The sequence below is a fragment of the Pelophylax lessonae genome (genome assembly GCF_965119305.1).
Source record: "Pelophylax lessonae genome assembly, chromosome: 6".
NCBI lineage: Eukaryota > Metazoa > Chordata > Amphibia > Anura > Ranidae > Pelophylax > Pelophylax lessonae.
In genome coordinates, this window is record NC_138773.1 from 127,508,753 (window position 1) to 127,536,092 (window position 27,340).

Genomic DNA, 27,340 nt, shown 5'->3' on the forward strand with positions numbered 1-27,340 from the left:
CTTGACTAAAATTAATAAAAGACTCAACTTGACTTTGACTTGGTATTCATGACTTGAGACTTGACTTTGACTTGAGACATATGACTCGAAATGACTTTACTTTTAGGTTATTAAATATTTGCATTTTCTCAAGATGTGTTAAAACAAAATTAATGTGCCTGTTATGTTTCTGACACCACAGTCACTTAAAAAATCTCAGTGTGTTCTGATTTTTAGGACACTGGCTGTTTAACAATGGAAATACTTAACATGTTTTTAGTGACTGTGGTGTTGAAACATGACCAGACAAAGGATTTTGAGCTGTTTGGGCATTCAAAGTGTTTCTTTAATATGCCAAGAAAAAAGCACTAAGCAGTTTTGTTAATGTTGAAAATAAAACAAAACCTTTACTGACCACTGACTTTTAACTGATTTAAAGGTGAAAATTGGGGTAGATCAATCGACTTGACTTGACTTGTCACTTGACCAAAATAAATGACTTGACTTGCTTGCTTTTCACCACAGTAATTTGGGACTTGAAGGTTAAGACTTGAGACTTGCTTGTGACTTGCACATGTGTCACTCCCATGTCTGTTTTATAGTTTACATTTCATGAGGGATTTGAACACTTACCAGACACATCTACTAAGGTCTGCAATTCTTGTTTCAGGCTCATTATTTCTTTGCACAGCTGAATGTCATCAATCCTGCAAGAAAACAATACAAAATACTGACATTAGGAATTGACTAGTTCAATATATTGATCAGTTTGCAGACTATCGCTAAGGATAAAGGGGATAGGATTGTCCCTGTTCTACCCTATTCTCTGAGAATTAAGTTAGGTAGTCAGGTAATATGTAGTAGAAGGCTCAGTTGGGTGGAGCCTGGGTCTGGGAAGGGATTTTGAATTTGTAAAGAAAGAAAAATCCACAAGAAAGTTTCAAGAGGATGCACACATAAGACACTAACATGCTGGTCCTGCTGGGAAAAACCTAGCTTCTGTTCGGCAGGCTTAAAACTAGACATGTGCAGTTTGTTTAGTTTCTGAATTGAAATTCGGACGAATTTTCAGTTTTTAGAAATTCGGATGCATCTGAATTTTCCAATTACAATAGCACCGAATTTAAACTAATCCGAAAAATAATTAGGATTTGGATGAAATTTAAATTCAAATCGATTCAAATAGTTTTCAAATCGATTTTGAATAGTTTTCGAAGTCGAATAGTTTTAAAATTTGAATAGCTTTCAAATGATAAAAGTTTTTGAATTTAAATAGTTTTTGTTTTCCAATTTCCAAAGAGAATAAATAAGAATAGAAAGTACAGGAATAGAATAGAAAAAATAGAATAGAATTAAAAAAAAGAATAGATTAAAATAGAATATAACCATCTTCTGAAATTCAAATTTCAAATAGAATACATTTGAATTCAAATACATAAGAATAGAATAGAAAAGAATGGAATAGAAAAAAATAGAATAGACTATAATAGAATAGAACATAAAATAATAAAAAAAACAATAGAATAGAAAGAATATAACCATTTCCCAAAATTCAAATAGAATCAATTCTAATTTGTATAGAAAAGAATAGATTAGAATAGAAAATAACAGATAGTATAGAAAAAAAACAGACTAGAATAGAACGAATATAACCATGTTCCAAAATTTTAATTTTGAATAAAATAAATTTGAATTTGAATAGAAAAAAAATAGAATAGAATGAACAAATAGAAAAAGGGTAGAATTCAAAAAACTTGAATAGATTAGAAAAGAATAGAATATGAAGATGATTATATTCTTTCTATTCTATTCTGTTGTTTTTCTATACTATTCTGTTATTTTCTATTTTATTCTAATCTATACTTTTTCATTATATTCAAATTCAAATTCTATTTTGGGAAATGGTTATATTCTTTCTATTCTATTCTTTTTCTATTCAAATTTCAGAAGATGGTTATATTCTTTCAATTTTATTCTATTATTTTTCTATTCTATTCTTTTATTTTCAATTCTTTTTTGTTCTGTTTTACTCCATTATATTATACTCATATGGCATAGCTAGCTAGGGGGCCCACAGCTTGTCAAATTTGCCCAGATTTCCCCTATGTTGATGAATGTACTTCTTCAACCTCCTCCTTATATTTAGCTCTTTGGCTAAATCTGTTCCTGTCTCATGATAAAGTGAGAACTAAGCTTCAGCAGTACTGGCAAATGAATATAGGAGAGGATGATTTGGGTATTAGGTGGGAGGCTTTTAAGGCATATATGAGGGGCCTATTTATAACTGAGGTTCAGTCCATTAAACTAAATACAGCTGCGCAGGGGGTTCAGGCCGAGCAATTAGTTGGTCGTCTGGAGGCTCGGTTTATTGCTGACCCCTCGGAGATCAATCGTGATAGCTGGGTAGTGGCGCAGGAGGCTCTCCTGCGTATTAACACTGCTGGGGCTGAAAGGAAGCGATTTTTTAATCGGCAGGCATTTTATGAGGAAGGGGAGTGTACAGGCCGCCTTTTAGCCAATTCCCATTGCCCATTCTAATCAGTCCTCTCCCCCTATAGGTACTCTAAAGGGGAGCGGGGGGAGGGTGGTCAGCACCCTGGATGCCGGAAATTCTAGTATCATACTATTCTACATTGTATCAGTCAAGACAGGCCCACTAGGAGATGGACCTGCTGGAATATGTGGAGGCTATTCCATTGGTGTCCCTCTCTGAGTTGGAGAGGGAACTTTTAGATGCCCCCTTGACTCTAGAGGAGTTGCAACATGCCACCTCTTTATTTCCTAACACTAAGGCCCCAGGTGAGGATGGAATCCCGATCAAAGTTTATAAGATATATTCAGAGGAGACGTTACCACATCTCCTGGAGGTTTTTCAGGAGGCGAAACAGACCATGCGACTGCCTCCCTCAATGCGTAAAGCTAATATTATCCTCCTTTTAAAACCAGGTAAGGACAAGCTGGACCCGGGATCATATAGACCTATATCACTGTTACAAAGTGACATTAAAATATTAGCGAAAGTGTTGGCGCTATGTTTGAATAAGGTGATTGCCTCCATTGTCCACTTGGATCAGGCTCGGTTTATGCCCCAGAAGTCTACCTCGATTAATCTTCGCAGACTTTATTTGAACCTGCAATCTCCAGTGGACAATGTCGGCGATCGTGCATTACTGTCTTTGGATACACAAAAAGCATTTGACAGCGTGGAATGGGACTACCTGTGGGTTGTTATGCGTAGATTTGGGTTTGGGGAAGAATATATCTCCTGGGTTCAACTTTTGCATTATTTACCGGAGGCAGCTATTAGGGAAAATGGGCGCGTGTCCTCCCCATTCTCATTATATAGGGGCATTAGGCAGGGATGCCTTCTATCCCCGCTATTATTTGCGGTGGCTATATAGCCTCTTGCCGCTCTTATTAGAAACAATAAGAAGATAGTGAAGATAGTGGGTTTTAGATATGGTATAGTGGAGGAAAAGATCCTGCTTTATGCAGATGACACCATGCTGTTATTAGGAGACACGTCCCAGTCCTTGGTGGAGGCGATGTCCGTTATTACAGACTTTGGCTCTTACTCTGGCCTCTTGATTAACTGGACGAAGTCCTCATTGATGTTTATTGATGAGTCACCTGTTGACAGGTCCTTATCCGATACGGCTATTCCTGTTTCAGAGGAATTTCCGATATTTGGGTATACAGATTACTCCTAAATTGCTAGATTTTGTAGGCCTTAATGTGACCCCCTTGTTGGTTACATTTTGAGAAAAGTTAGGGTTTGGTCCCGGCTTCGCATGTCGTTAGTAGGCCAGGCCAACCTAATCAAAATGATCCTTATGCCACAGCTGTAATATGTTCTTCATAATTCCCCGGTGGTTATACCTCTGAGAATATTTCGTATTATTAATTATATTTTTAGGTCCCTTCTATGGCTTTCTAAGAACCCTAGCATCAAGCTGGCGTATCTCCAGCGACCAAAAGATCTTGGAGGGCTGACACTCCCAAATCCATGGCTTTATTATTTGGCATCTCAGTTGCAGTATATAGCCAGGTCCATGGGATGCGGGAGGGGGGAGTCAGCTGCCCTACTTATGACCTATACCCACTGTATGGGTTGGCTCCTCTTCTGCAATCCCAAATCTACAGCAAATCTAATAAACTCTTTCCCACATATGCTCTTATCCAGAAAATATGGAACAAAGCCTGGCAGCTTCAACAGGTTACAATACCTGTTATTTTGCATTGGTACCGTCAGAATGTCTAATTGTCATCTCTCGACTAGTTAGAACGAAACATATGTATCTTTTATTCTTGTTGGACGTTAGATTTCATTGTATGTACTATGGTTTTTGTTATATCTGAAAAATCCAATAAAGATTATTTGAAAAAAAAAAAAATGTGCATGCTCATAGAATGGTGACAAACTTTGGTACTTAAAAATCTCCATAGGCGACACTTTAAAAATGTCTTCAGATTACCAGTTTAGAGTTACAGAGGTGGTCTAGTGCCTTAACATCCCTTGTAATAGAAATAAGGAGGACAGTGCTTTTTTACTGTGAGATCTGGGGTCAAAAAGACCTTAGATCTCACCTTTACACTGTAACATGGGGGACCATTAGCTTAGTGGCAGATGCGTTTCTCCTGTGATTTACTGTAGTCAGATACTATATTTTAAGGGCCTGGTAGCCCATTTTTATTAAAAGGCAAAAAAAAAAAATTTGTAACATAGGTTTTCCCACACAGGGGTTCTTCTCCAGTAAATACACAACTGAAAACACTAGCCCACCTGGCTCTCTTGCTATAGCACTACTTCTGCTCTTTGTGCTGGTCACACAAGACCACAGGTTCTTTCAGTGTGGACGACTTCACACTAACGCACACAGCTCCTCTAGTGTGGATGGCTCCACATTGACGCACACAGCTCTTCTGGCCCCCAGGCCATTAACTGTCTCTTACAGACATACAGGCTTTGGCTGCCACATGCAGCCTCTCTGACTGCTGGAGACCTCCTGTCTCCCTTGGGTGGAGCAGTCTCTAACTGGGAGCCCTGATGTCTTCCTAAACCTTTATTAACCACTTGCCGACCGTATACTTTATATATACGTCGGCAGAGTGGCTCTCCCAGGCAGTCACTTATCAGTACGTCACTTGCCTCACAGGAGCTAGGGGGCGAGCGCGCGCGCTTGTCAGCGGGGAAGCTGGCGCATGTGTCAGGTGGCTCCGATTGCTGCCTGACACTCTCGATCTCTCCCCGCTGACAGAGAAGGACGGACTGTAAACACAGCCGTCCGTCCTTCTGCTTGCAATGATCATAGAGACCATACGATCCTGCCATATAGGATCGCATGTCTCTGTGATCATTTCACAAGCCCAATCCCCCCCCCCCGCAGTTAGAATCACTCCCCTAGGCTTACATTTAACCCCTTGATCACCAACAGGGTTAACCCCTTCCCTGTGTGAGGGGATTAGCTCGGTGGCGGGTGTGGATGACCCCTTTGGGGGGTTCGTTAGACAGGGAGATAGCCGAGAAGTGGTTGCAAACAACAGTTTGGTTTATTCATGCAATTTTCTTCACACAAGTGCAAGCGTCAAAAACAGCAAAAATAAAATAAAACACAAAATAAATCCTTGCCACTGTGGGCGGCTACCTTCTCACACACAGGAACCTACCTAAGGAAGTATGTCCCCAACCTACTGTTGGGCAGACTTTGCTGATCCTACAGCAGACACTCAATAGTCCATGTTTTTTCTCTTCATACAACAAATGTCCATTGAACATGTCCCTTTTCTCTTCACATTGAACATGTCCCTTTTCTCTTCACCTTGAACATGTCCCTTTTCTCTTCACATAGAAATAGTTCATTTATTTATTTTCACATAGAAACAAGCCCAGACCTCACCTTGAGTAGTCTTCAGTCTTAATTCATTTTCCCTTCACACAGGAAATGTCCATTGGTTTCTTTTCACATAGAAACAATCCAAGACCTCACCTTGAGTAGTCTTTACCTGACTTCCTGTCACACCTGCCAGTGTCATGATTACAGTAACAGTGCATATTTATAGCACTGATTACTGTAGTAATGTCACTGGTACCCCCAAAAGTGTCAAAAATGTCAGTTAGGGGTCCGATCTGTCTGCCGCAATGTCGCAGTCCCGCAAAAAATCGCAGATCGCCGCCATTACTAGTAAAAAAAAAAGAAAACAATAAAAATGACATAAATCTTTCCCGTAATAAGTAAACGCGATAACTTTTGTGCAAACCAATCAAAATACGCTTATTGCAATTTGTTTTACCAAAAATATGTAGCTCTCTGGGTTCAGGTGTTGTAGGCACACTAGCCTCTTCTTCAGGTACAGCTACCTCTTCCTTCTGTGCATCTGATCCTTGTTCTTCCACTATAGGAGATCAAAAGGTTTCTGAATCTCCGGCTGTCAGAGGTTTGGGAGTCTTCCAGACTTTCCAGAGGTTGGCTTTGAGGTACGAATTCTGAGAACTCAGGCCTGAGGATTCTGGTATCTGTTTCTCTAGAAGGAGGAGGGGTGACAGTTTCCAACATTTTGGATGGCCACAGCCAGTCCATGCCCATTTCTTCCTCTTCACTGTCCCCCTCATCTGCGTTTAGGGGCACAGATTTAGAGTGGATAGGGTTACTATCCAGATTACTGGATAAGGTCTCAGAGAGGTTGTTGGGGTAGACTGCTAATCTTGCTGTTGCAGCACAGAAACTGCTTCTGATAAAGGCAGTAGTTAATTGCGGTGCCAAGTCTTTAGCACTGGCAGCTGCTAACAGATGATATAAGGCTGCGACTTCCAGCAATCAGCCAACATGTGCTTTCCAGGGACACCCAAGTTCCTCAGTAGCACTCAAGTCAAAGTTCCTCTTGTTTCGGTGCCCTTGGGAATCTGAGGCAGCCTGAGCCTTCTCATACGTTGTTTTAAGACTCTTCCTGAAGTGGTCCACATATCCTCTGTGGGACGTCATTGAGGTATGGTCCGGGGATGTGCCAAAGGCCAAATCAACTGGCATTTAAGCCGGTAAGGGGAGTAGACTGTGGTATAATTTGTAGTGTTATTTTAGGCATGCACAATGGCTGCTATATGCTTACTTCAATGCAGTTTTTCTGCTCTAAAGAGAGAGCCCCAAGCATACCTAAGAGGGTGCGATTAAACCTATCTGGCTGAGGGTCCCCTTAAGGGTGATAGGGGATATTTCTTGAGTTCTGAATGCCCAAAATGCCTTAGAGTCTCTTGATGAGATTGCTCTCAAAGTATCTCCCTGGTCGGAGTAAACGGCATGTTTGCTGATCTTTAGTGGGAAATGTCTGGGCATACCAGATAAAGTGGTCAGTCACCACCAGCCAGCATGCAGGGCCAGTGGAAACAGTCTCTCACCAAGTTGAATGTCCTTTTGAGCCCTAGGTGACCAGAATTGTCAAGTATAGCAGTTAGCACAGTCTCTCTATGCTTCCTTGGCAAAAAAAAAAACGCCACCTCTCTTCAGGATCATTGGAGGGGTCCCTTCAGTAGACCACTCCGCTGCACACCATTTTCTATGCACCAGACAGGCCTCTTTTTTGGGAGACTGAGTATTAAATCTGGGCGTTGGCCCTCCAAAGCCTTCAACAGCAAACTGCAAAGGGGATCCTCTATCTGGTCACTTCTCAAATCCTTATTGGAGAGCTTGGGCAAGCTTTTATCCCCAACTCGGGTAGGGTCAAAGTAAGATTTGGGGACACAGGCTGCTGGGGCCCCAATGTCTTCAGCTCTTGACCGGACTCTGGCTTGGTATTTCACCCCTTGGCATAGGGCTTGTATGCTTTTGGGTGTCAGTTGAGCCCACTCTTCACAGGAGACTCCTGAATTATAGGGTCTCTGTCTTGACAGAACATCTGCATCTTTATTCCTGACCCCAGGACCACTTAAGGACCAAGCTCATTTTTGACACTTGTTGTTTACAAGTTAAAAATCTGTATTTTTTGCTATAAGTTTACTTAGAACCCCCAAGCATTATACATTTTTTTTTTTTTTTTATCTATCAGAGACCCTAGAGAAAAAAAAAGGAGATTGTTGCAATACTTTGTCACACCGTATTTGCGCAGCTGTCTTACAAACGCAATTTTTTTTGAAAAAAAAAAATAAGAAAACAGTAAAGTTAGCCCATTTTTTGTTCTATAATGTGAAAGATAATGTTACATTGAGTAAATTGATACCTAACATGTCATGCTTTAAAATTGTGCACTTCCGGGTTCCGGTGCCGTATGTAGGAGGACATGTGCACTGGTGGCTCTGCATTAACCTGCATACTAAACCGCTATACAAGCTCCCGGGGAAGTATTTCCTGGCTCAGCCTCACTGGACGCTCTCTCTTACCGACTGGATGGAGAAATATTTATCGCGACCCCATTCCCGCTCGTCTTCCAGGTCACGGCACTCATCTCCCTCACACACGTATGTGGATCCAAAGATGGCGGCCATGACTAAGTAACCAAGCACCAAACCATTGGCCATGGAGGACAGTATGGAGGCAGGTGAGCAAGGGAGATTAACACAAGAGGACACTCACGGGCAGATAGCCAGGGCAGTTGCTGCTCTGCTCTCTCCCACTATCACCACAACAGTGGAAAAAGCTGTGGCAGCAGGGATGCTGCAAATACGTAAAGACCTGAGTGAACATGCCCAGAGAATTACTGAAGCGGAACACAGAATATCATCCTTAGAGGATGAGCAAATACATACCAATGCTGCCCTGGAACAGTACACTCAAGCACAACAAATACTATATGACCGAATCGAAGACCTGGAAAACTGATCCACTCGTAACAACTTAAGAATAATCGGCCTCCCAGAAACTTTCATGCCTGGGTCTCTCTTAGACATTTGTTCCATGGTCATACCTGAGGCATTGGGCCTGCCTTAAAAATGCATATTGGAAAGGGCACACTGGGTGGGCACTGTTTCTGACAAGCAGAAGAAACCGAGACCAGTCATAGTTAAATATCTTAAATATGCTGACCGCCTGGCTCTTTTTCAGGAATTCAGGAAAGCTTGTACTTTGTCAGTAGAGGGCCATAACTTTTGTTATTTGCTGACTATTCTGCAGAGGTTTAGAAGAAACAAAAAGGAATTTCAACCTATATGTGCTGACATCTTTAAAAACGGCATAGACTTTACTTTGGGATACCCAGGGATACTTTGCTTAAAGGCACAAAACGGGGAACAAATTGTCTTTCACACCCCAGAGAAGGCAGAAACATACCTTCATTCCCTAGTTGTTAAAATTACACTTGGAGACAACAGCCCAGACAAGGTCAAACATGGCCCTAGGGACCAAAGGAGTCCTAGAAAAGATCCCCCCAAGTGCATGAAGTCAAATCTTCCGCTGAATAACTCTATTGGCTGCTGAACCAGAGGCTTCTCATTGGGTGCTCAGATCCTTTTTCCCACTAAGGCACACGGGTACTGCTGAATCCTTTTCTCTGCGATTGTTACTAAGGTTTCAATTGCTCACCTGGCTCCATTCGGCTAGGGTCCTGTGAGTTTCTACCACTGTTCTGTACAGTTATGCAATTTCTGTAGGTATATCTCTCCATGCCAGCAGACTTGTCAAAGGGGCCAAATGCTAATCGCATACCAACTTTCAGCTCTTTTTGTCTCTATATTATAGGCCCAGGATTGCTGCAGCTTGGTTTGCCACTTTTGACCAGTACTGTGTGGGTTGGCGGTTTGCCGGTGGGGGATATACACACGGAAAAAAGCAAAGTCATTACTGTGCTGGTTTAAACCTAAAAGTATATTGTTCTATATATTTTATAATTTTTTTTTCTTTTTTTTTTTTCTTTGCAATCATTATTTCTTTTCATCCCTTTCCTTCCCTCCTCTTTCCCACCCTATCTGTGGGGATCCTTTGAAGCAAAGAGACTAAATCTGTACAAGACTTAATTGGAATTACACCTATCTACCTTCACTTAGGTGGAATTAATTATCACAAGCTCCAAGCAAGGTCAGTCTTGTTATACACCCTTTGAATTTCATTTCTTAGAATGTTAAAGTACTTAGGTCCCCAACCAAACGAGTGAAAATACTTAGGTATTTGAAAAGACTCAAATCTGACATCGCTTTTCTCCAGGAGATCCATCTTTCCGAAGATGACTTCTCCCGCCTGAGAAAGCTTTGGGTGGACAGAGTTCTAGGATCCGCTTCCAGAGGTAGAAAAGCAGGGGTTCTTATTCTATTGAACAAAAAAACTATCTCATGGGCTAGTTTCTGTAGAAAAAGATGATGAGGGTAGGCTAGTCACGGTCCGCATCAAATTTTACTTACAGGAGATTATAATATCCAGTGTTTATGTACCCATCTACCCAGACAGGGCATACTTTCACAACTTAGCAGGTAAGCTTTTACAATACCCCCAGTTTCCCCACTTAGTGGGAGTAGACTATAACTCCATAATGTCAGAGGCTGAAGATAGGTTAACCAAAAGGAGCTCACCATAGTTGGACCACGAACAAACAGGAAAGCCATTTGAATCAGATGGTCTCCTCGTTACAATTGATAGATCTATGGAGGGTATCCCACCCGACAGAAAGGGACTTTACATTCTTCTCTCATCCACATGAATCCTTTTCTAGGCTGTACTACATCTTCACTACGGTTTCCTTAGTGCCTTACATTCAGGACACTATTATCCATGATGACATGGTTATCACAGCCCCATCTCTAAAAAACTTACTGATTTTGCTCCCAGATCTACATGTCCTCAATGGCGTTTCCCTTCCTTTTGTGTGCACAATGACTCCTTTAAATCAATGTTTCAAGAGGCTTGGTCTGAATAGTTGGACACTAACGCAAATCATATGGACAACCCAAACTTATTTTCTCTGTCGCTCATTGACAGACGTAGTCCTCGGTGATTCAACACCCTCGGGTTATGCTGCCCTCCACAGGAGTAGGACTAGACAGGAAAGAAAATACTCTGGCCACACCCTAGGGGCAGTCCCCGAGGGTATATCCTCTCTCTCTCTGCTACAGCAAATCAGTTTTTTTCTGTCTAGTCAGGAGTAAGGACCTAGATACCTTGCTGGGATCTTCGGTCCTGGCAGGATTTTTTTCTTAGAAAGATTTTTTGTTAGACAGCTTTTTTCTCCAGTGTTCTTGTGAGATCTTCAAGCAAGAAAGCTGAACTGGGCGACGGGCTGGATGTTGAGATCCAGTGGTCACCCCAGTTCAGCCTGCGAGCGCGTGCAGGCCATAGCTCCGCGCTGGGTCGGCCGCGACATAGTTCCACTGGACGGGGACTGACCCTGCGAGTTAAACGTCTCGCTGAAACGCCAAAGACCATGAGTCACGGCGTCCGTATTGGTCGACAGCCCTCCCACCCCGGTGGAGAGGGGTACTGTCAGGAGTTGGCGCCCGCCTGGTTCCGGTATGGTGAGTAGTATGTTCCCCCCTTTCCCCTGACGGGTCTTGTGGTGAACGCGGGCCCCTCTCTGTATGGTAAGGATGGGTTCCCCTCTATCCTATAACATGGCACAGATTCTCCTATTGAGTGTGATTTTTGTGTACAAAAAGCCAGGAGGCTTGGTTTGGGAGCTGACAATCTAATTGCAAGTATGTTTAAATGATTGTAATCAGTGGCAGTACTAGAATCTTACTGTGATAGATATGGTATCCTACCTGTCAGAAGCCACAGGACATGTATACTGTTTTTCAGGTCATTCCTCCAGCAAAAGCATGCCTCCCGACGGCCACGCGGTCCGCCAGGGTCCGGTACCGCCGGCCACGCGGATCACCATGTAGAGAGAGGTTTATTGATGCCGAGATACTCTGCAGTCACGCCGCTATCCTGTAAAAGGCCGCCGCCATTGTTTGGTAGATCACACGAGGCCGCCATTTTGGCGTAGCCTCGTGTCTCCAGCATGGGGGCGGCCATGTTTGAGGTGACTCAAACACCTCGTGGAGCTAGGGGAGGCGCCAGAAGGCGTACAGAGGGGCGGAGCCTCCTCCTTTCTTCCCAGGCAGCCAGCCAAGAGACTTCCTGTCTGTTCTAGACAGTGCTGAGACAAGTTGCAGTAAACTCTGAGCATCAAGTGGTGAGCCTAGGGGTCTATCTCTCTCGCTCGATAGGGGTCCCTAAGCAGGTAACATTGAGGGGCTTTGTGGCGCTGGGGGTCTGAAAAAAAAAAAAAAAAAGAAAAAGTTTATTTCTTTTTGGATTGATTGTTTTCCGGGTAGTAACTGGAATTATCATGGACCCTGCCACACAGGTAACCCCACCTGTTTCCCTCGAGGGGGCTGCGGGAGTATAGATGCATTTACAGCAGTTTTGGAGTCTTTGGTGGCTCGGGTGGAGACGGCCTGTCAGGAACGGGGGTCAAGAAAGCGACCCCCGCCTACCCCTATATCATCTGACACTTCAGACTCAGATTCTGAGATGGTCATTGCAGCTGCAGGTCCCTCTGCAAGGGCTGTTGTCTCAGGTAAAGTTCCTTCAGACAGTGAGGAGGACGTTCATGCTTCCGCCATAATTCGGGAAGAAGCATTGGTGGACGCACTAGTTGTGGCGGTTCGGGAAACCTTAAGACTTGAGGTTTTACCGGCAGAGGCAACTGAAACAGAGATTCCCTTTGGTACTAACAAACCCACCAAGACGGTGAAGGTTTTTCCTGTACCCAAGTGTTTTGGTAATAAAATTAAAGAAGAACGGGAGCATTCTAAACGTACCTTTACTATTTCCAAGCGTATTGCTAGACGCTATCCATTTGAGGAATCCCTCATTAAGAAATGGACGGTACCACCAGTGGTGGATCCACCTATTTCCAGACTGAATAAAGCCACGGTTATTCCAGTGGAGGACACTTCGTCCTTTAAGGACCCGGTGGATCGGAAGGTAGAAGCGGAGTCCCGCACTATCTTTTCCCTGATAGGGTCAGCCTTTAGACCAGTAATTGTCATTAGTCAAGTTTCCCAGACACTAACGGAATGGGCGAGATTGGTGCGCCAGGACCTGTAGGGGAAAGATATCCCCCAGGGAACATCTGAATTGATGGAACAGATCATACAAGGACTACAGTTCGTCTGTGACGCAGCCTTGGATGCTACCCCCCTATTAGGGCATGCATCTATGTCAGCGGTAATCCTCAGACGTGTGCTGTGGTTAAAATGCTGGTCAGCAGACCTAGGTTCCAAAAAGACCTTGACGAATCTCCCCTTTCAGGGGAATCGCCTATTTGGGGCCACCCTAGATGAGATCATTAAGGATGCCACTGGGGGCAAGAGCACTTTCTTGCCACAGGCTGCTAAAGCTAAAGGACCTCGTAACAAGCGGGGACCTTTCTTTACCGCCCATAAAGGGTTTGTGCGCCCGACTGCTGCAAGCGGGAAGGGCAAGGCTCCTCCAGGAGGGTTCAAGAAGGGCTGGTCGGACAAACAAAAGACCGACTCAGCCAAACCTGAAGCAAAGGATTACACAGCCTGAAGGTGCGCCCCCACCCGGCTTGAGGGTGGGGGGACGTTTTCACCGGTATTCAGGGCATTAGATCGAGCATCGACCACTGCTACCGGTGCGATTCTTCCCTTCCAACATTTAAGTACTACAGGGAGCGGTAGTTACCGTCCCCTGAACAGATCTTTTTCTTTACCTTTTCCAAAGATTAGTCTCAGTTCCCCACAAGTATCGGATCCGGTTGAACAGACAGACCAAGAAGCCTCTAGCCGGGTGACTTCGGTCCCTGAGATTCAACCAGGAGAGATCACCGTTCCTGTTAGGAATCAGGTGTCTGATAAATGTGGGGGAACGGAGAACGATCAGACTTTGTCGGATGGTCGGGACCAGATAGCTCTAGGGCCGCCTGGTTCAGATCCAGTCAGCGCCAGTGGTCCTAGAAATTCTAGGCTAGCCTCGTCAAGCCGATCTACCCGACTTGGACATGCGAGTCGCGGACGTTCCTTGGGAACTTCGTCTCAGGGAGTGTCTGCGGTCTCAAGGACCAATCTTCCATCGTGCTTTACAGTCGCTGGTTTTAATAGCCTGGCCATTGAGACCCAGGTACTGAAGGACAGAGGGTTGTCAGCTTCAGTTATTCCTACCCTTATTAAAGCAAGGAAAGCGACTTCCAGCAAGGTCTATTATCGCACATGGAAGACTTATATCGCGTGGTGCGAATCTTTAGGGATTCCTCCACGTACTTATTCGGTGACCCGAATATTGGCCTTTCTGCAAAAAGGGGTTGAGCAGAAACTAGCCTTGAGCACCATCAAGGGTCAAGTTTCAGCATTAGCAATCTTCTTTCAGAAGCCTTTAGCTACTAAGTCCTTGGTGCGGAATTTCATCCAGGGGGTGCGGCACCTGGCTCCACCAGTCCGCGCGCCCTTACCGCCCTGGGATCTTAATTTGGTTTTGTCGGTTCTACAGAAACCTCCCTTTGAAAACATCAGGGAGATTCCCTTGCTTACTTTATCCCAGAAGGTAGCCTTCTTGGTGGCTATCACGTCTGCACGCAGGGTGTCAGAACTGGCTGCATTATCATGCCAGTCCCCATACTTAGTGATTCATAGGGATAAGGTAGTGCTTCATCCTAAGCCATCCTTTCTTCCAAAGGTGGTTTCAGATTTTCATCTGAATGAAGATATTGTACTACCTTCCTTGTGTCCTCAGCCCAATCATCATCGGGAACATGCGTTGCATTCCTTGGATGTGGTTCGGGCAATCAGGGTATACCTGAAGGCGACGGAATCGTTCCGTAAGACGGATTTACTTTTTGTGATCCCGGATGGCCCCAGAAAGGGGTTGCCTGCATCTGCCGCGACTATCTCCAAATGGATCAGACAGATGGTGGTACAGGCTTATTCTATTAAGGGTCGGAATCCTCCGTTCCCTGTTAGGGCGCACTCCACTCAAGTGCTCAGTACTTCCTGGGCCTTCCGCCATCAGGCGTCAGTAGTCCAGGTATCTAAGGCGGCCACTTGGTCGTCGGTACATACCTTTACAAAATTTTATAAGATTGATGTGATGGCATCGGTGGATGCCTCATTTGGCCGCAAGGTTTTGCAGGCCGCAATTTGAGGAGACCGGTGGTCTACCTCGAGGGTTTTTTTCTGTTGAAAAATTTCTGTTGAGTCTCATCACTGAGGATGAGCATTGTAAACTTCTAGTTGGCACCGGTTGGGCCTTCTAGATTGGATTTGATTTCCATTTTCCCACCCCTCATTTGTGGTACTGCTTTGGGACATCCCGAGGGTGTTGAATCACCGAGGACTACGTCTGTCAATGAGCGACAGAGAAAAATGGATTTTTGTAAAATCTTACCGTAAAATCCTTTTCTCTTAGCTCATTGACAGACGTAGTACCCGCCCCTCTGTTTTTGAGTTGGGTTGGGTTAAATTCTCTAAACACTGCTTTGTGACATAACTGATTTGCTGTAGCAGAGAGAGAGAGGATATACCCTCGGGGACTGCCCCTAGGGTGTGGCCAGAGTATTTTCTTTCCTTTCTAGTCCTATTCCTGTGGAGGGCAGCATAACCCGAGGGTGTTGAATCACCGAGGACTACGTCTGTCAATGAGCTAAGAGAAAAGGATTTTACGGTAAGATTTTACAAAAATCCGTTTTTTGGAAGCAGGAAAGGCTTTTCTATGAGGTAAAATAATTTCCTATGTTAGACCCACGAACAGTATCTCGCTGCTAGCGCCAGGTTGAGAGATTCACAAATACTCCTGACACAACAACATACCCCAACTAACTTAAAAACTGTCAGGAAGCTAAGAGATCTTTTGACCTATGGGCAGAAAATATAGAACATATCAAGTCCTCTTATTCAGCTTCACAATTCCATAAACATGGGAACAAAGCGGGTAAGCTGTTGGCCAGACTGAATAAGGGGGTGCATCACCTGACCCATATTACATCTCTAAGGGATAACAAAGGAATTGTATATACGACCCCTGGAGAGGTAAACAAAATTCTTGAATTGTTTTACACTTCTCTATATGCTAAAGACCACATTGATCTAGAGGAAGAGAAAAAATTATTGGAGCCTTTGGACTAGCCCTTGATAGACCCCTCCCATTTGTCGCAATTAAACGCCCCAATCTCTCATGAGGAGATCTCGCTGGCAATTCGTAAGATGTCTAATGGCAAGGCCCCAGGCCCTGATGAGTTTACCCCAGAGTTTTATATACTATCAGAGGACATGTTATCTACATTGAGGGTGGTATATAACACTACATGGGAGGGAGGATCGTATTTGCCCTTGGGTCACCAAGCACATATCAGATTGCTATCAAAAAAGGATAGGGACCCTATGGATCCAGGCTCATACCGCCTCATATCCTTGCTCAATGTGGACTCTAAAATATTGTCACGTCTGGCAGACATTATGTCTTCTTTGCTACACCCTTCTCAAGTGGGTTTTACCAGAGGTAGCTCAGCCTCCTCTAATCTGAGAAAAGTCCTGATGGTATTAGAACATGCAAAAACCCACCCCACAGAGGACATAGCGATAATCACTTTAGATGCAGAGAAGGCTTTCGACAATGAGTTTTCAGTGGCTTTCTCTGGCTTTACATCAACTAGGCAACTATGGCCCTTTTTGTCACTTCATAAATAGTGTTTATTCATCCCCCTCAGCCAGAATTGTAGTGGCAGGATTAATTTCAAACTCATTTGAACTCCAAATAGGAATGAGGCAGGGTTGTCTCTTGTCCCCATTACTTTTTAACCTAGCCATCGAACCACTCACTAGATACCTCAACACAAATGCTCCCTTGCATGAAATCGGTATAGGTCAGGAGGAGCTGAAAATAGCCCTTTTTGCAGACGACATACTGGTGTTTACCTTGTCACCTGCTTCAGATCTAGATATGTTAGTACAGACCTTTGAGTCCTTCAGGAAGTGCTTAGGCCTTAAAATTAATTATAGCAAAAGCAAGATACTCCCCTCCAATAAGAGGAAATTACTTAAATGGTCTTCATCCTCTCCTTTCATAGTCAACAACAAGCACATCACATGTTTGGGGATTAGGATCGGTAGGGAACCCCCTTTCCTTTATCAGCACAACTTTCCTCCTTTAATTGACAAGATTGTTGGTGATAAAAGAAAAGGAATTGGCAGCACTCCAGGTAATGATTAAGCACACAGTCAGTGTGTGAAACGCGTCTACCTTGTCACGATTGTCATATTTGGATGTCCAGTCAATAAATCTGGATTTTGACTCAACCTGGAGTGCTGCCAATTCCTTTTCTTTTATCAAGTTTTCACGGAGGCGAGCCGGGGCATGCACCTGTGCGAGTCATCAGGCAATTACACCACCTTGAGCAGTGACTCCTTGTCTGTTCAATTGCAATACCTCGCAGCACACTAGCTCGGTGGTGAGCCCATCCCATCCACCGATCATCAATCGCCTTACTTTGTTTGAACCGACCTATGATGGCTACATTGGATACATCACAGGGTAATAGTAGGACATTTCGTCTGCTGAAAGATAATCCACTGAGAACTAATACCAGTAATACCCTGAATGATACCACTAATGGAGACAAAGGATCGGTGGGAACGCTATTCCACAAGCTTGAGAAGTCCATGACAAAAGAAATTCGAGCATATTGGGAGATTAGTTCTCTCTCTGAGTATTTGACTAACAAACAGATACCTCGGGGATTGAGAATAAAAAAGTTCCCAACTTTTGAATTGCATGATGCAACATTGAAGCAATCATGGACTGACACACTATAAGCTTGTTCGTTTGCTCTGATGGAAATCATCATTGCTTCCAAGAAAAAGGAAATGTCGGTATTACAAGAGGAGATAACTGATTTGCAGGAAGCATTGAAACCATCACAAGATGTGACAACTTTTGCCGAGCTTGATGCACGTTTAAATGAGAAATTGAATCGTTTTGAAAAGGAGATCATCTCAGGAAAAAAAGAAAAAATGCTACGGGACAAGATAGACTATGAAACAAATAACATCTATGTATGGAAAAGGAGGCGACAACACCGTGGATCCTTCCAGCCTATGGGGAGCACCCCCAAACGTGTTAGCTTTACAGATCCTGAATCGGAGTCTATGGACTACACTACAGCTAACACGGACTCTGATTCATCTCCATCGGGGTCAACTACTAGAGGTGAATTGGCGGGCCCAGCTACAATTACTACTTCAAAAAACGGGGTAGGCAAACGCAGACCCCGCAGGAGGGACAGGAACAGAAACGCAAAAGGACACGGCGGGGCCGCAAGAGATACGGAGGAAGAAAAACGCTATCCATCCAGGCCAACACGCAAGTTTTGAATATGAATATCAATACTAATAATTTTTCTAATGTTTTAAATCTGTCTAGCAGGACTCTTTCTGTCAGTGAAATGTCTTTATTGTCTAAAGGGTTAAATTTTTGCCCTCAAAGACATCTTAACCTTTTTGAAACAATTCTTGATGTTAATAAATTTGTTAGGAATTTAACAATTAGAAAACATTTTTTTACAATTGACGGTGAACAAGGTAACCAGATCCCTGATTGCACGATCCCAGAGGAGGACTCACTCTCCTTTAGGGAACTCTGTGCAATCCGAGATCTGGAAGATTTATTGTGTGAAGGGGCCATAGACACTTCTAACTCTGGTGATTTTGAAGCTCTCAGATCCGTTCCACTAAATATCAAGTCAGACTTTTATCCTGTTAACTCTCGTAGCCCTGAAATGATTGGGTTCCAACGAGCTGTGGAACGTGATCTGACAGCCCTATCCACCAGAGCCATTAATGGTTGTACACAATGGTCAGATAATTTAACAAAGGAAGAAAGATCAGCATGGGAGAATTTGCAGCGTGATGATACAATTATCATCCGCAATTCAGATAAGGGGGGTCTAATAGTGGTCATGAACGCTGACATATATGTGAGTGAGGCTATTCGCCAGTTAACGGATATTCATACCTATTTACCACTTAAAAATAACCCCACTAAGCATTATAAATTTATTCTGACCAGCATCATTAACAGGGAAGTGAAAATAGGTGTATTCAGTGAAAAGGAATCCATAAAAATGATCCCAGAAAATCCTGTCATTCCCACATTTTACCATCTACCTAAAACCCATAAGGGGTTAGACCCCCTGTATGGCCGTCCTATAATCTCAGGAATCAATTCCCTTAATGAAAGACTAGGACAGTGGTTAGACAGGCAGTTACAGCCATTAGTCCAGCAACTACCTGGTTATCTTAAAGACACCAACCACTTATTGGAAATGGTAGAAAACTTTGAATGGAATATTGACCATGCATGGATTACATGCGATGTGGTTAATTTATATTCGTCTATTCCACACAATCTGGCTGTTATAGCGGTGTCATTTTTCCTAGACTCACTAACATCTCTACCAGTTGAACAAAAAGATTACATTTTGGAAGTCCTTGAATACCTTTTGTCACACAACTATTTTTGTTTTGATGGGGTTTTTTACCTCCAAAGGTGCGGGGCTGCGATGGGCTCTAAATTTTCGCCCTCAATCGCCAACCTATACATGGGCTGGTGGGAGAGGCCCCGCATCTTTGGGGGTGAGAACCCCTTCAGACCTTTTATTAAATTTTACTTTCGATTTATAGATGACCTACTGTTTATCATGGAGGATGGAGTTGAAAGGTTAAACTTATTCCTTGACTTCCTAAATTGTAACAATAAAAACTTAAAATTTACAGGAGAAGCCAACGCTAGAGAAATACACTATTTGGATGTGTTGTTAAAAGGTATTGATGGACAAATCATAACTACACTATACAGAAAACCCCTGTCAGGTAATTCACTCCTGTCAGCACAATTTGGACACCCCAAACACACGATAAAAGGCATTCCGGTTGGACAATTTATACGTGTTAGACGGATATGTAAAAATGATGCCGACTTTGACAGAGAAGCCTCCTCCCTTTTTCATAGGTTTTTAGACAGAGGCTACCCAAAGTGGATGATCAATAGGGCTTGGAATATAGCGAAAAACAAAAATAGATCAGATCTTATAGGGTTAAAAAGATCACACAGCAGGAGCATGCACCAAACCAAACTTACCTTTTCTACCCCATACAGTTCTGAATTTAGAGAAATTCGGGACATTATTAATCGACACCTCCCTATGTTGGGTACCGATGAAACCTGTGCAAAATTACTTAAGGGAGGCATTAATGTAGTCCCAAGACGTGCCCCTACCCTTGGCCAATCACTCTCCCCTAGTTTTTTTCGTAGAAATAATCCAAAAAACCCTACTTGGCTACATTTTAAAGGGAACTATAGATGTGGCAGTACTGGATGCCCATGTTGTAGCCACATACTCAGGGGAGACCAATTTGTCTCCACATGTACAGGCAAACGATATAACATAAGTGAATTCTTTAACTGTAACACCAACTATATCATATATTTGTTAACATGTAAAATCTGCCATGTACAATATGTGGGTAGAACGATTAGGCGACTACGAGATCGCTTCAATGAACACCTATATAGCGTCAATAAAAAATCAAAAACGAATGTAGCCAAACACTTTAACTTGTGCCACAATGGAGACACCACAGCTATGAACATACAAGTTATTGAAAAAATGAAAACACCACCACGGGGGGGGGGGGGGGGGGGGTGACATATTTCGGCTTCTATGCAAGAGAGAGGTCTTTTGGATCTTCCACTTGCGAACTAGGTTGCCACAAGGCATGAACTTTGAATGGAATGTAACCCATTTTTATGAATAGGTCCCTTCTTACATCTCCAAACATCAGCTACATGTGTGCATATCCAAAAGATAATGATCCATAGCGACCTATATCTAGGAAGTCATTTTTCTGTATCCTTATGTACAATAAACCGACGATTTACCATTATAATCTCTTTTGTTCATACATCAGGAGATGTCGGCGATCATTGACATGATTCATTTGGATCTGCACACATACGGCACAATGGGTTGGGCCAAACCATAATTTCCTTATTTGTAGATACAACATCCATTAGGTCTTGTGGAAACATACATCTTCATGATATTATATATAATTTCTGGCCCTATTCGCAGACTACGTATGTGTGTTCGGTATGTTATATAGAAAATGGTTCATATGGATATTCACAAATATTGAGGGTATTTTTCTCCTTCGCATAAAATGGATTTAAACCATTTATGATTGGAATCCTCCATATCCAGTGTCCGTCCAATGTAACACATTGGAGAATTCATCTCCAGTGTTGTTACAGTTCCCATGTCAATCTGCTAATAGTGTTGATACGATATAACAATAAATATACTGTATACTATATGATTTATTTCACACATTGCTTGGGATTGGATGTTGACATCGGGTAATAAATCCAGATACATAATTGCCTCCAAACTTGTTGCATTTCCACATTCAATTACAACAGGAATTGCCCATATACATAGCCGCATGTTTTTTCACAATTGGGGGCCAGGATCTCTGGATCTTTTGATTAACTGATCCTTTGTTCCTCAGATCCCTTGAATTCTGGCTGGATCTCGATATCCATTCCTGGGAGTTCATAGCATGACGTGGCCAACACTAAAGAGTTCATATTATATTACTTTCACTTTACATTTTATTTATATAATGAGCTTAGAGGTTGGGCCATCATCCTACATAATATTAACGATAATTTGCATAGTTAATTATCTCCCATATTTATGTCATTTTATGTGCAGATTCTGCGCAGTTGGATCTTACCATGTATGGACCCCCTGTCTTGCACGATATCTAGTGTTGTAGTCTGGTGTATTTAGCTTTGTCCCTCGGATCCTTTGAACTCTGACTAGATCTCGACGTCCATCCCTAAGAGTTATAGCATGATATGGCCAACACTGCAGAGTTTATATTATTACATATACTTTATATTCTTTTTATATAATGAGCTTAAATGTTTGGCCATCATCCTGCATAATATCAGATATACTCTGTGTAGTTGTTCATCTTCCATGCCTATATTCCTCCATATATCCTTCCAATTATGGATTCTCTACAATTAGATCCTACCATGTGTGGATCCCTTATCCTTCCAATTATGGATTCTTTACAATTGGATCTTACCATGTATGGATCCCCTATCCCTCCATATATCCTTCCAATCATGGATTCTTTACAATTAGATCTTACCATGTATGGATCCTCTATCTTGTTCAGTATCTAATGTTATAATCTGATGTATGTAGTCTTGATCTCCTCGAACTATATATCTCTCTCCGGTCACCCCGATATGATTGTAATTGTTTTTATGGGTGACCGGTTGATGCATATATACACAGGATCATATGTGTTTATTTTGTTTTAAAAACGATATTGTTCAAAATTGTTTTTATTGTACGTATATCGTTTGGTCTGTGTATGTCATACGATCGATTTTCTTCTGACCCATACAACTAATATGCACAAATAGATTTATATATTTGACAAAAAACATTTTTAAAATTTAATAACAAACTATTTCATAGTTTTATATTCACATAATCGGATTATACAGATATCAATATATATTCACTATTCCTTTTATTTTTGTATATTTTTTGTGCATTTTTTTTGAGCTTTTATTCTCATTTTATAATTGACACATATTATTAAACAATGGTAATTTTATCCATATCTTTAATCACAATACATTCAATTTTCACATATAGTTTATACATATTTAGATTTTATCAGATTTTTTGCACTTATATATTTTTTCATACACAATTGTGTCACAGCATTCACATTTGATTTTTCACTGGTTTCACATAGATGTTTTATGGGTCTATCAGTGTCCTCGGTAATTAGGAAAATGGTTTACCCCTTATTTGTATCACCTGTTTTTTAATTGATGATTGGATTTTTGTGTGTGTATATATTGAGATGTTATATCCATTTTTCTTTGTAATGATTAAGCACACAGTCAGTGTGTGAAACGCGTCAAAAAAAAAAACGTAATGATTAAGCACACAGTCAGTGTGTGAAACGCGTCTACCTTGTCACGATTGTCATATTTGGATGTCCAGTCAATAAATCTGGATTTTGACTCAACCTGGAGTGCTGCCAATTCCTTTTCTTTTATCAAGTTTTCACGGAGGCGAGCCGGGGCATGCACCTGTGTGAGTCATCAGGCAATTACACCACCTTGAGCAGTGACTCCTTGTCTGTTCAAGATTGTTGGTGAACTGGACAAGTGGATGGGGCTTCCTTTGTCGCTCTTTGGGAGATGCTCTCTTTTTAAAATGGTAAGCTTTTCCCACCTGTTATACCGTTTACAAACTATTCTGTTACTTTTAAAACATGCAGATATCAAAACAATAAATTCAGCTTTAATGTCTTTCCTCTGGCGGAGAAAAAGACCCCGAATTGCTCTTAGTAAACTTTATCTCCCGAGGAGCAAGGGGGGGAGTTAACCTCCCAAATATTAGAGCTTATAATATATCTTGCTTGCTGAGAATGGGCTTTGACTGGATACTCCGGGAGAACTACTCCTTGGAGGCTGCAATGGTCGAGCCCTGTGACCTAGTGGGGCTTCTCCATTGTAATCATAATTCGATTCCCCCTCATCTCAAGCAAAACTTACTGATCAAGGACACTGTAGTAGCCTGGAAAGAAATCGAGGAAGAAACTTGACGTGTCCCCCTTTATTTCTCCATTCCTGCCAATTATTGGGAACCCAATGCTTCCTCAAGGACTGCAATATGAGGCATTCTCTCAATGTAAAACACGGGGGGTGGTCAATGTGGCTGCCCTGTTTGAGGTCACCGCAGGAACCCCGAAAACATTTGCTTCTCTGAAAGCTGAACTTGGTATACCAAAAAGCCACTTCTTACATGTACTCCAGCTCACTGACTTTGTCACCGAGTCTTGCCCCATTAAATCCAAGAGGTTTCGAACCTCACTGTGTGACAAGCTCTTAGACCCTCAACAATATCCAATATCCTTTCACCAAGCCTCTACATGAAACCTCAGCGAAAGCCTGGACGAAAGACCTCCCGGGGGACAATACCCTTGATAACATCTTGAGAAAAAGAAAGGGTTCCCCTAATGGTGGGATTTTAAAGGCACTCCAAAAAAACATGTAGAATATCAAAATAAGACTTTATTTAAGATACATAAATATAGAAAATATAAAATCAGCAAGCAGTACATATTACATGTCACAAAGTGCAGGTGATGCCCACATAGGAACAGCAGGTAAGTACCCAAGGCGTTTCAAAGTATATAGTAACTTCTTCCTCAGGGGTAGTTATAACCTTAGGTGGTATTCTGTCAACAATTAGATACATTTGTAAATAATATACATATACATATGTTTAATTCAAATATGACAGCATATATATACACATGGAAATGAGTAACATTTCTCATAAATTATGAAACACTTACATCAACTGCGTTTGTGTTGAATTATATCACTTGCGAAGGTTAAAAACAACCAGGTTGTGGAAAGCCTGACTGGTAAAACATAGCATGGATGGGATGATCGATATTAGTGGAGATCCCAGGATGGCTATTCAAAGTGTATGTTCACAACTTAAGCTGGTAGGGCAACTGAAGTCCAAGAAACTAGAGACCCTGCTGAACAGAAAGTCAAAAAAGAATCTACTAAAAAAAGGAAAAAATGTCTATATAAAAAATAGAGAGTATCAAGATGCATATTGGGGGCAAAAAGACCACGTATGTATATGCATCAAAGTATAGATTCTATGTTGAAATATAAAGTATAAATCAATATGGAGTCCTGGGTGGGAGGCTTACCTTTGTATACATACAGAGATCAAGGAATTAACACGCTCATGGCAGGCAAAATAGCAAATGACTGCCAGAAGAGCTTTGTTTAAATAATACCTGTAATTAAGGCAAATTGGCCCCCCCATTCACTGACTCCAATCGAGGATCTTGCTCAGCTGTCTCCTATGACAGACTCCCTGGAGTGCCTGGGCTCGGCGCCGCCCCATCCTGCGTGCATGCGCAGGGTCATGACGCGATGGAACCGCGACCAGCCTCAGCGCTCCACCGGCACGGAAGTACTCCACCAGCGTGGAACACAAGCGGGGAAGTACTGAGCATGCGCCAGAATCTCAGAAGAGATCGAGATGAAAAACGTCTTGCTCAATTACAGGCGTCCACACAAGGTGGCGCCTGTGTCCGTGCCGGGCTGCCCAAAACCTAGCATAGAAGCCAAAAATGACCACCAAAAAGAAAGCTAAGGGGTCAGAAGACCAACTTCAAAAAAGGGAGCAGAATGAGTATATTGATCGAACAAGTAGGTCCATATGGTAAAAGACATCCAATATATATAAAAAAATTAGATGAAGGGTCTACATATCAATATTTTGATCATTCGGTCAAAACCACCAATAAAGAAGATAAAAAAGTTTATTTTTATTCCAATCATGTTGATATATGTAATACCAGTCAAAGCTAAACAGCCAGGGATGTAAACGGCAGATCACTGAAATAGTTTTTAGTTCAATGTGTGTGGGAAACTATTTATTATCAGAGATGGAAAATTGGAAAACATTCTGATTATTTCTCCATCCCACCCGAAGTGAAACCCTCAAGAAATGGTATAAAAGAGATAATTTCATTGAGACTGGGTGGTTCTGTGGCCCTGCAAAGATGAATCCATCTCAGCTCCATTTGCAGGAGTAGTTTGTTCCAGTCTCCACCCCTTGGATTTGGGTGGATTCTGTCCAAAATAAGGAATTTTATATTTGGAAATTTTCCTCCATGTACGAGGGTGGTATGGCGGCCTAGGGGGAGCTCAGGATCGCAGGTTCTCATGCTTCTAATGTGACGATATGCTCGTTTCCAAACTCGTTTAGTTTTTCTAACTTTGTCTTGCCAATGTAGAAGCATCCGCAGTTGCACAGGAACAAATAAATCACTCCACTTGTGCAACAATTGGCAAAATACTTAGCATAAAATTTCTGGCCTTTTGGAAGAATGGCATGTTTGTGTGTATACATGAACCTACAATAGTTGCAGCTCCCACACATAAAACTGCCCTTATACTTGCAAGGGTCTTTAGCATTGTTTCCTCTAAATTCACTCTGCACAAGCCTGTCTTTTAGGGCTGGGACTTTCCTAAAACTTAATTGAGGGGTCTCTGGAACATGGCATCCTAAAATGGGATCCATGGCCAGTAGATGCCAATATTTTTTTTATAATTTTCTTTATGCTAAGATGTTGTTCAGATAATTTTGGAATAATTCTCATTGTTTTGTCCTCTTTGTGGGCAGTCGGAGCTAGCAGCTCATGTCTGTCTCTGTTGTAGGCCTTTTTAGGTCTTAGAATAGCCTCTCTGTAAAAGCCTCTCACGCAATCCAACGGCTGCTCTTTGAAATGTCTCTGAATCTGTACAGTTGCGCCTAATGCGCAAATACTGACTGTATGAAATAGAACGTACAAGGGATCTAGGATGGAAACTGGAGGCATGGAGGATGATGTTGCCCGCAGTGGGCTTGCGATACAGGCCCACCGCCCTCACCTCTAAAGACCTCAACATCAAGAAAGGTTACCCGGTCGCGGTCAGCACTCATGGTAAATGTCAAGTTAAACTCATTTCTGTTCATCCTTTCCATGCAATTTTGTAGAAGGTCAAGCGGACCCTCCCACAACAAGAAAATGTCATCTATGTATCGGCACCACATTTTGATTTGGTCCGTATACATAAAAAGAGATTCATCAGACAAAAAGTACTGCTCCCACTCCCCCAGGTACAGGTTGGCATAGGATGGGGCACAACATGTGCCCATCGCTACCCCCTGTACCTGGAGGTAGTGGGAGCCATTGAAGGTGAAGACATTGTGCGATAAAATATATTGTAAGAGAGACAGAATGAGTTCACTATAGGCATCACCACGAGTGCCCCAGTGTAGTATGGTGTGTTGTACAGCTGCAATTCCCCGATCATGGGGAATCGAACTGTACAGGGCCTCGGCATCAATGGTAACCAGAAACGAATTGTCTGGGGCAATGATGTCCTAAATTATTTGCAAAAAAATGAATTTTGTCACGAACATAAGAGGGCAGACAAATTACATAAGGTTTAAGGTAGGTGCATTTTCAGAGATGGACCCCTGGCCAGAAATAATGGGCCTTCCTGGCGGATTTGTGGCATTCTTGTGAACTTTGGAGAGTGAATAGAAGGTGGGTGTGACTGGGAATGTTGTTCTGATGTATTCCCACGTGTGTTTGAGAATTGTGCCATTCAGGTATGCCAAGTCTATCAATTCATAGAATTCTTTCTGATATTTGAGTACAATGTCAGCTGTGATACGTCTGTACCAGTGCTGGTTTTTCAGAATTTATTGGCACATCTCAACATACGAGGTGTTATCCATAAGAACAACATTCCCGCCTTTATCAGCT

The 27,340-nt window shown here is 42.4% G+C and overlaps 1 protein-coding gene across 1 annotated transcript in view; it reads right to left on the minus strand.

The window, feature by feature from the left end:
- BMERB1 (bMERB domain containing 1) overlaps positions 1-27,340 on the minus strand; it is a 633,071-nt gene that overhangs the window by 111,611 nt on the left and 494,120 nt on the right. The window contains exon 3 of the mRNA XM_082261009.1: positions 613-686. Within this exon, the coding sequence (XP_082117135.1) occupies positions 613-686 (74 nt within the window). The remainder of the gene's footprint in view (positions 1-612; positions 687-27,340) is intronic.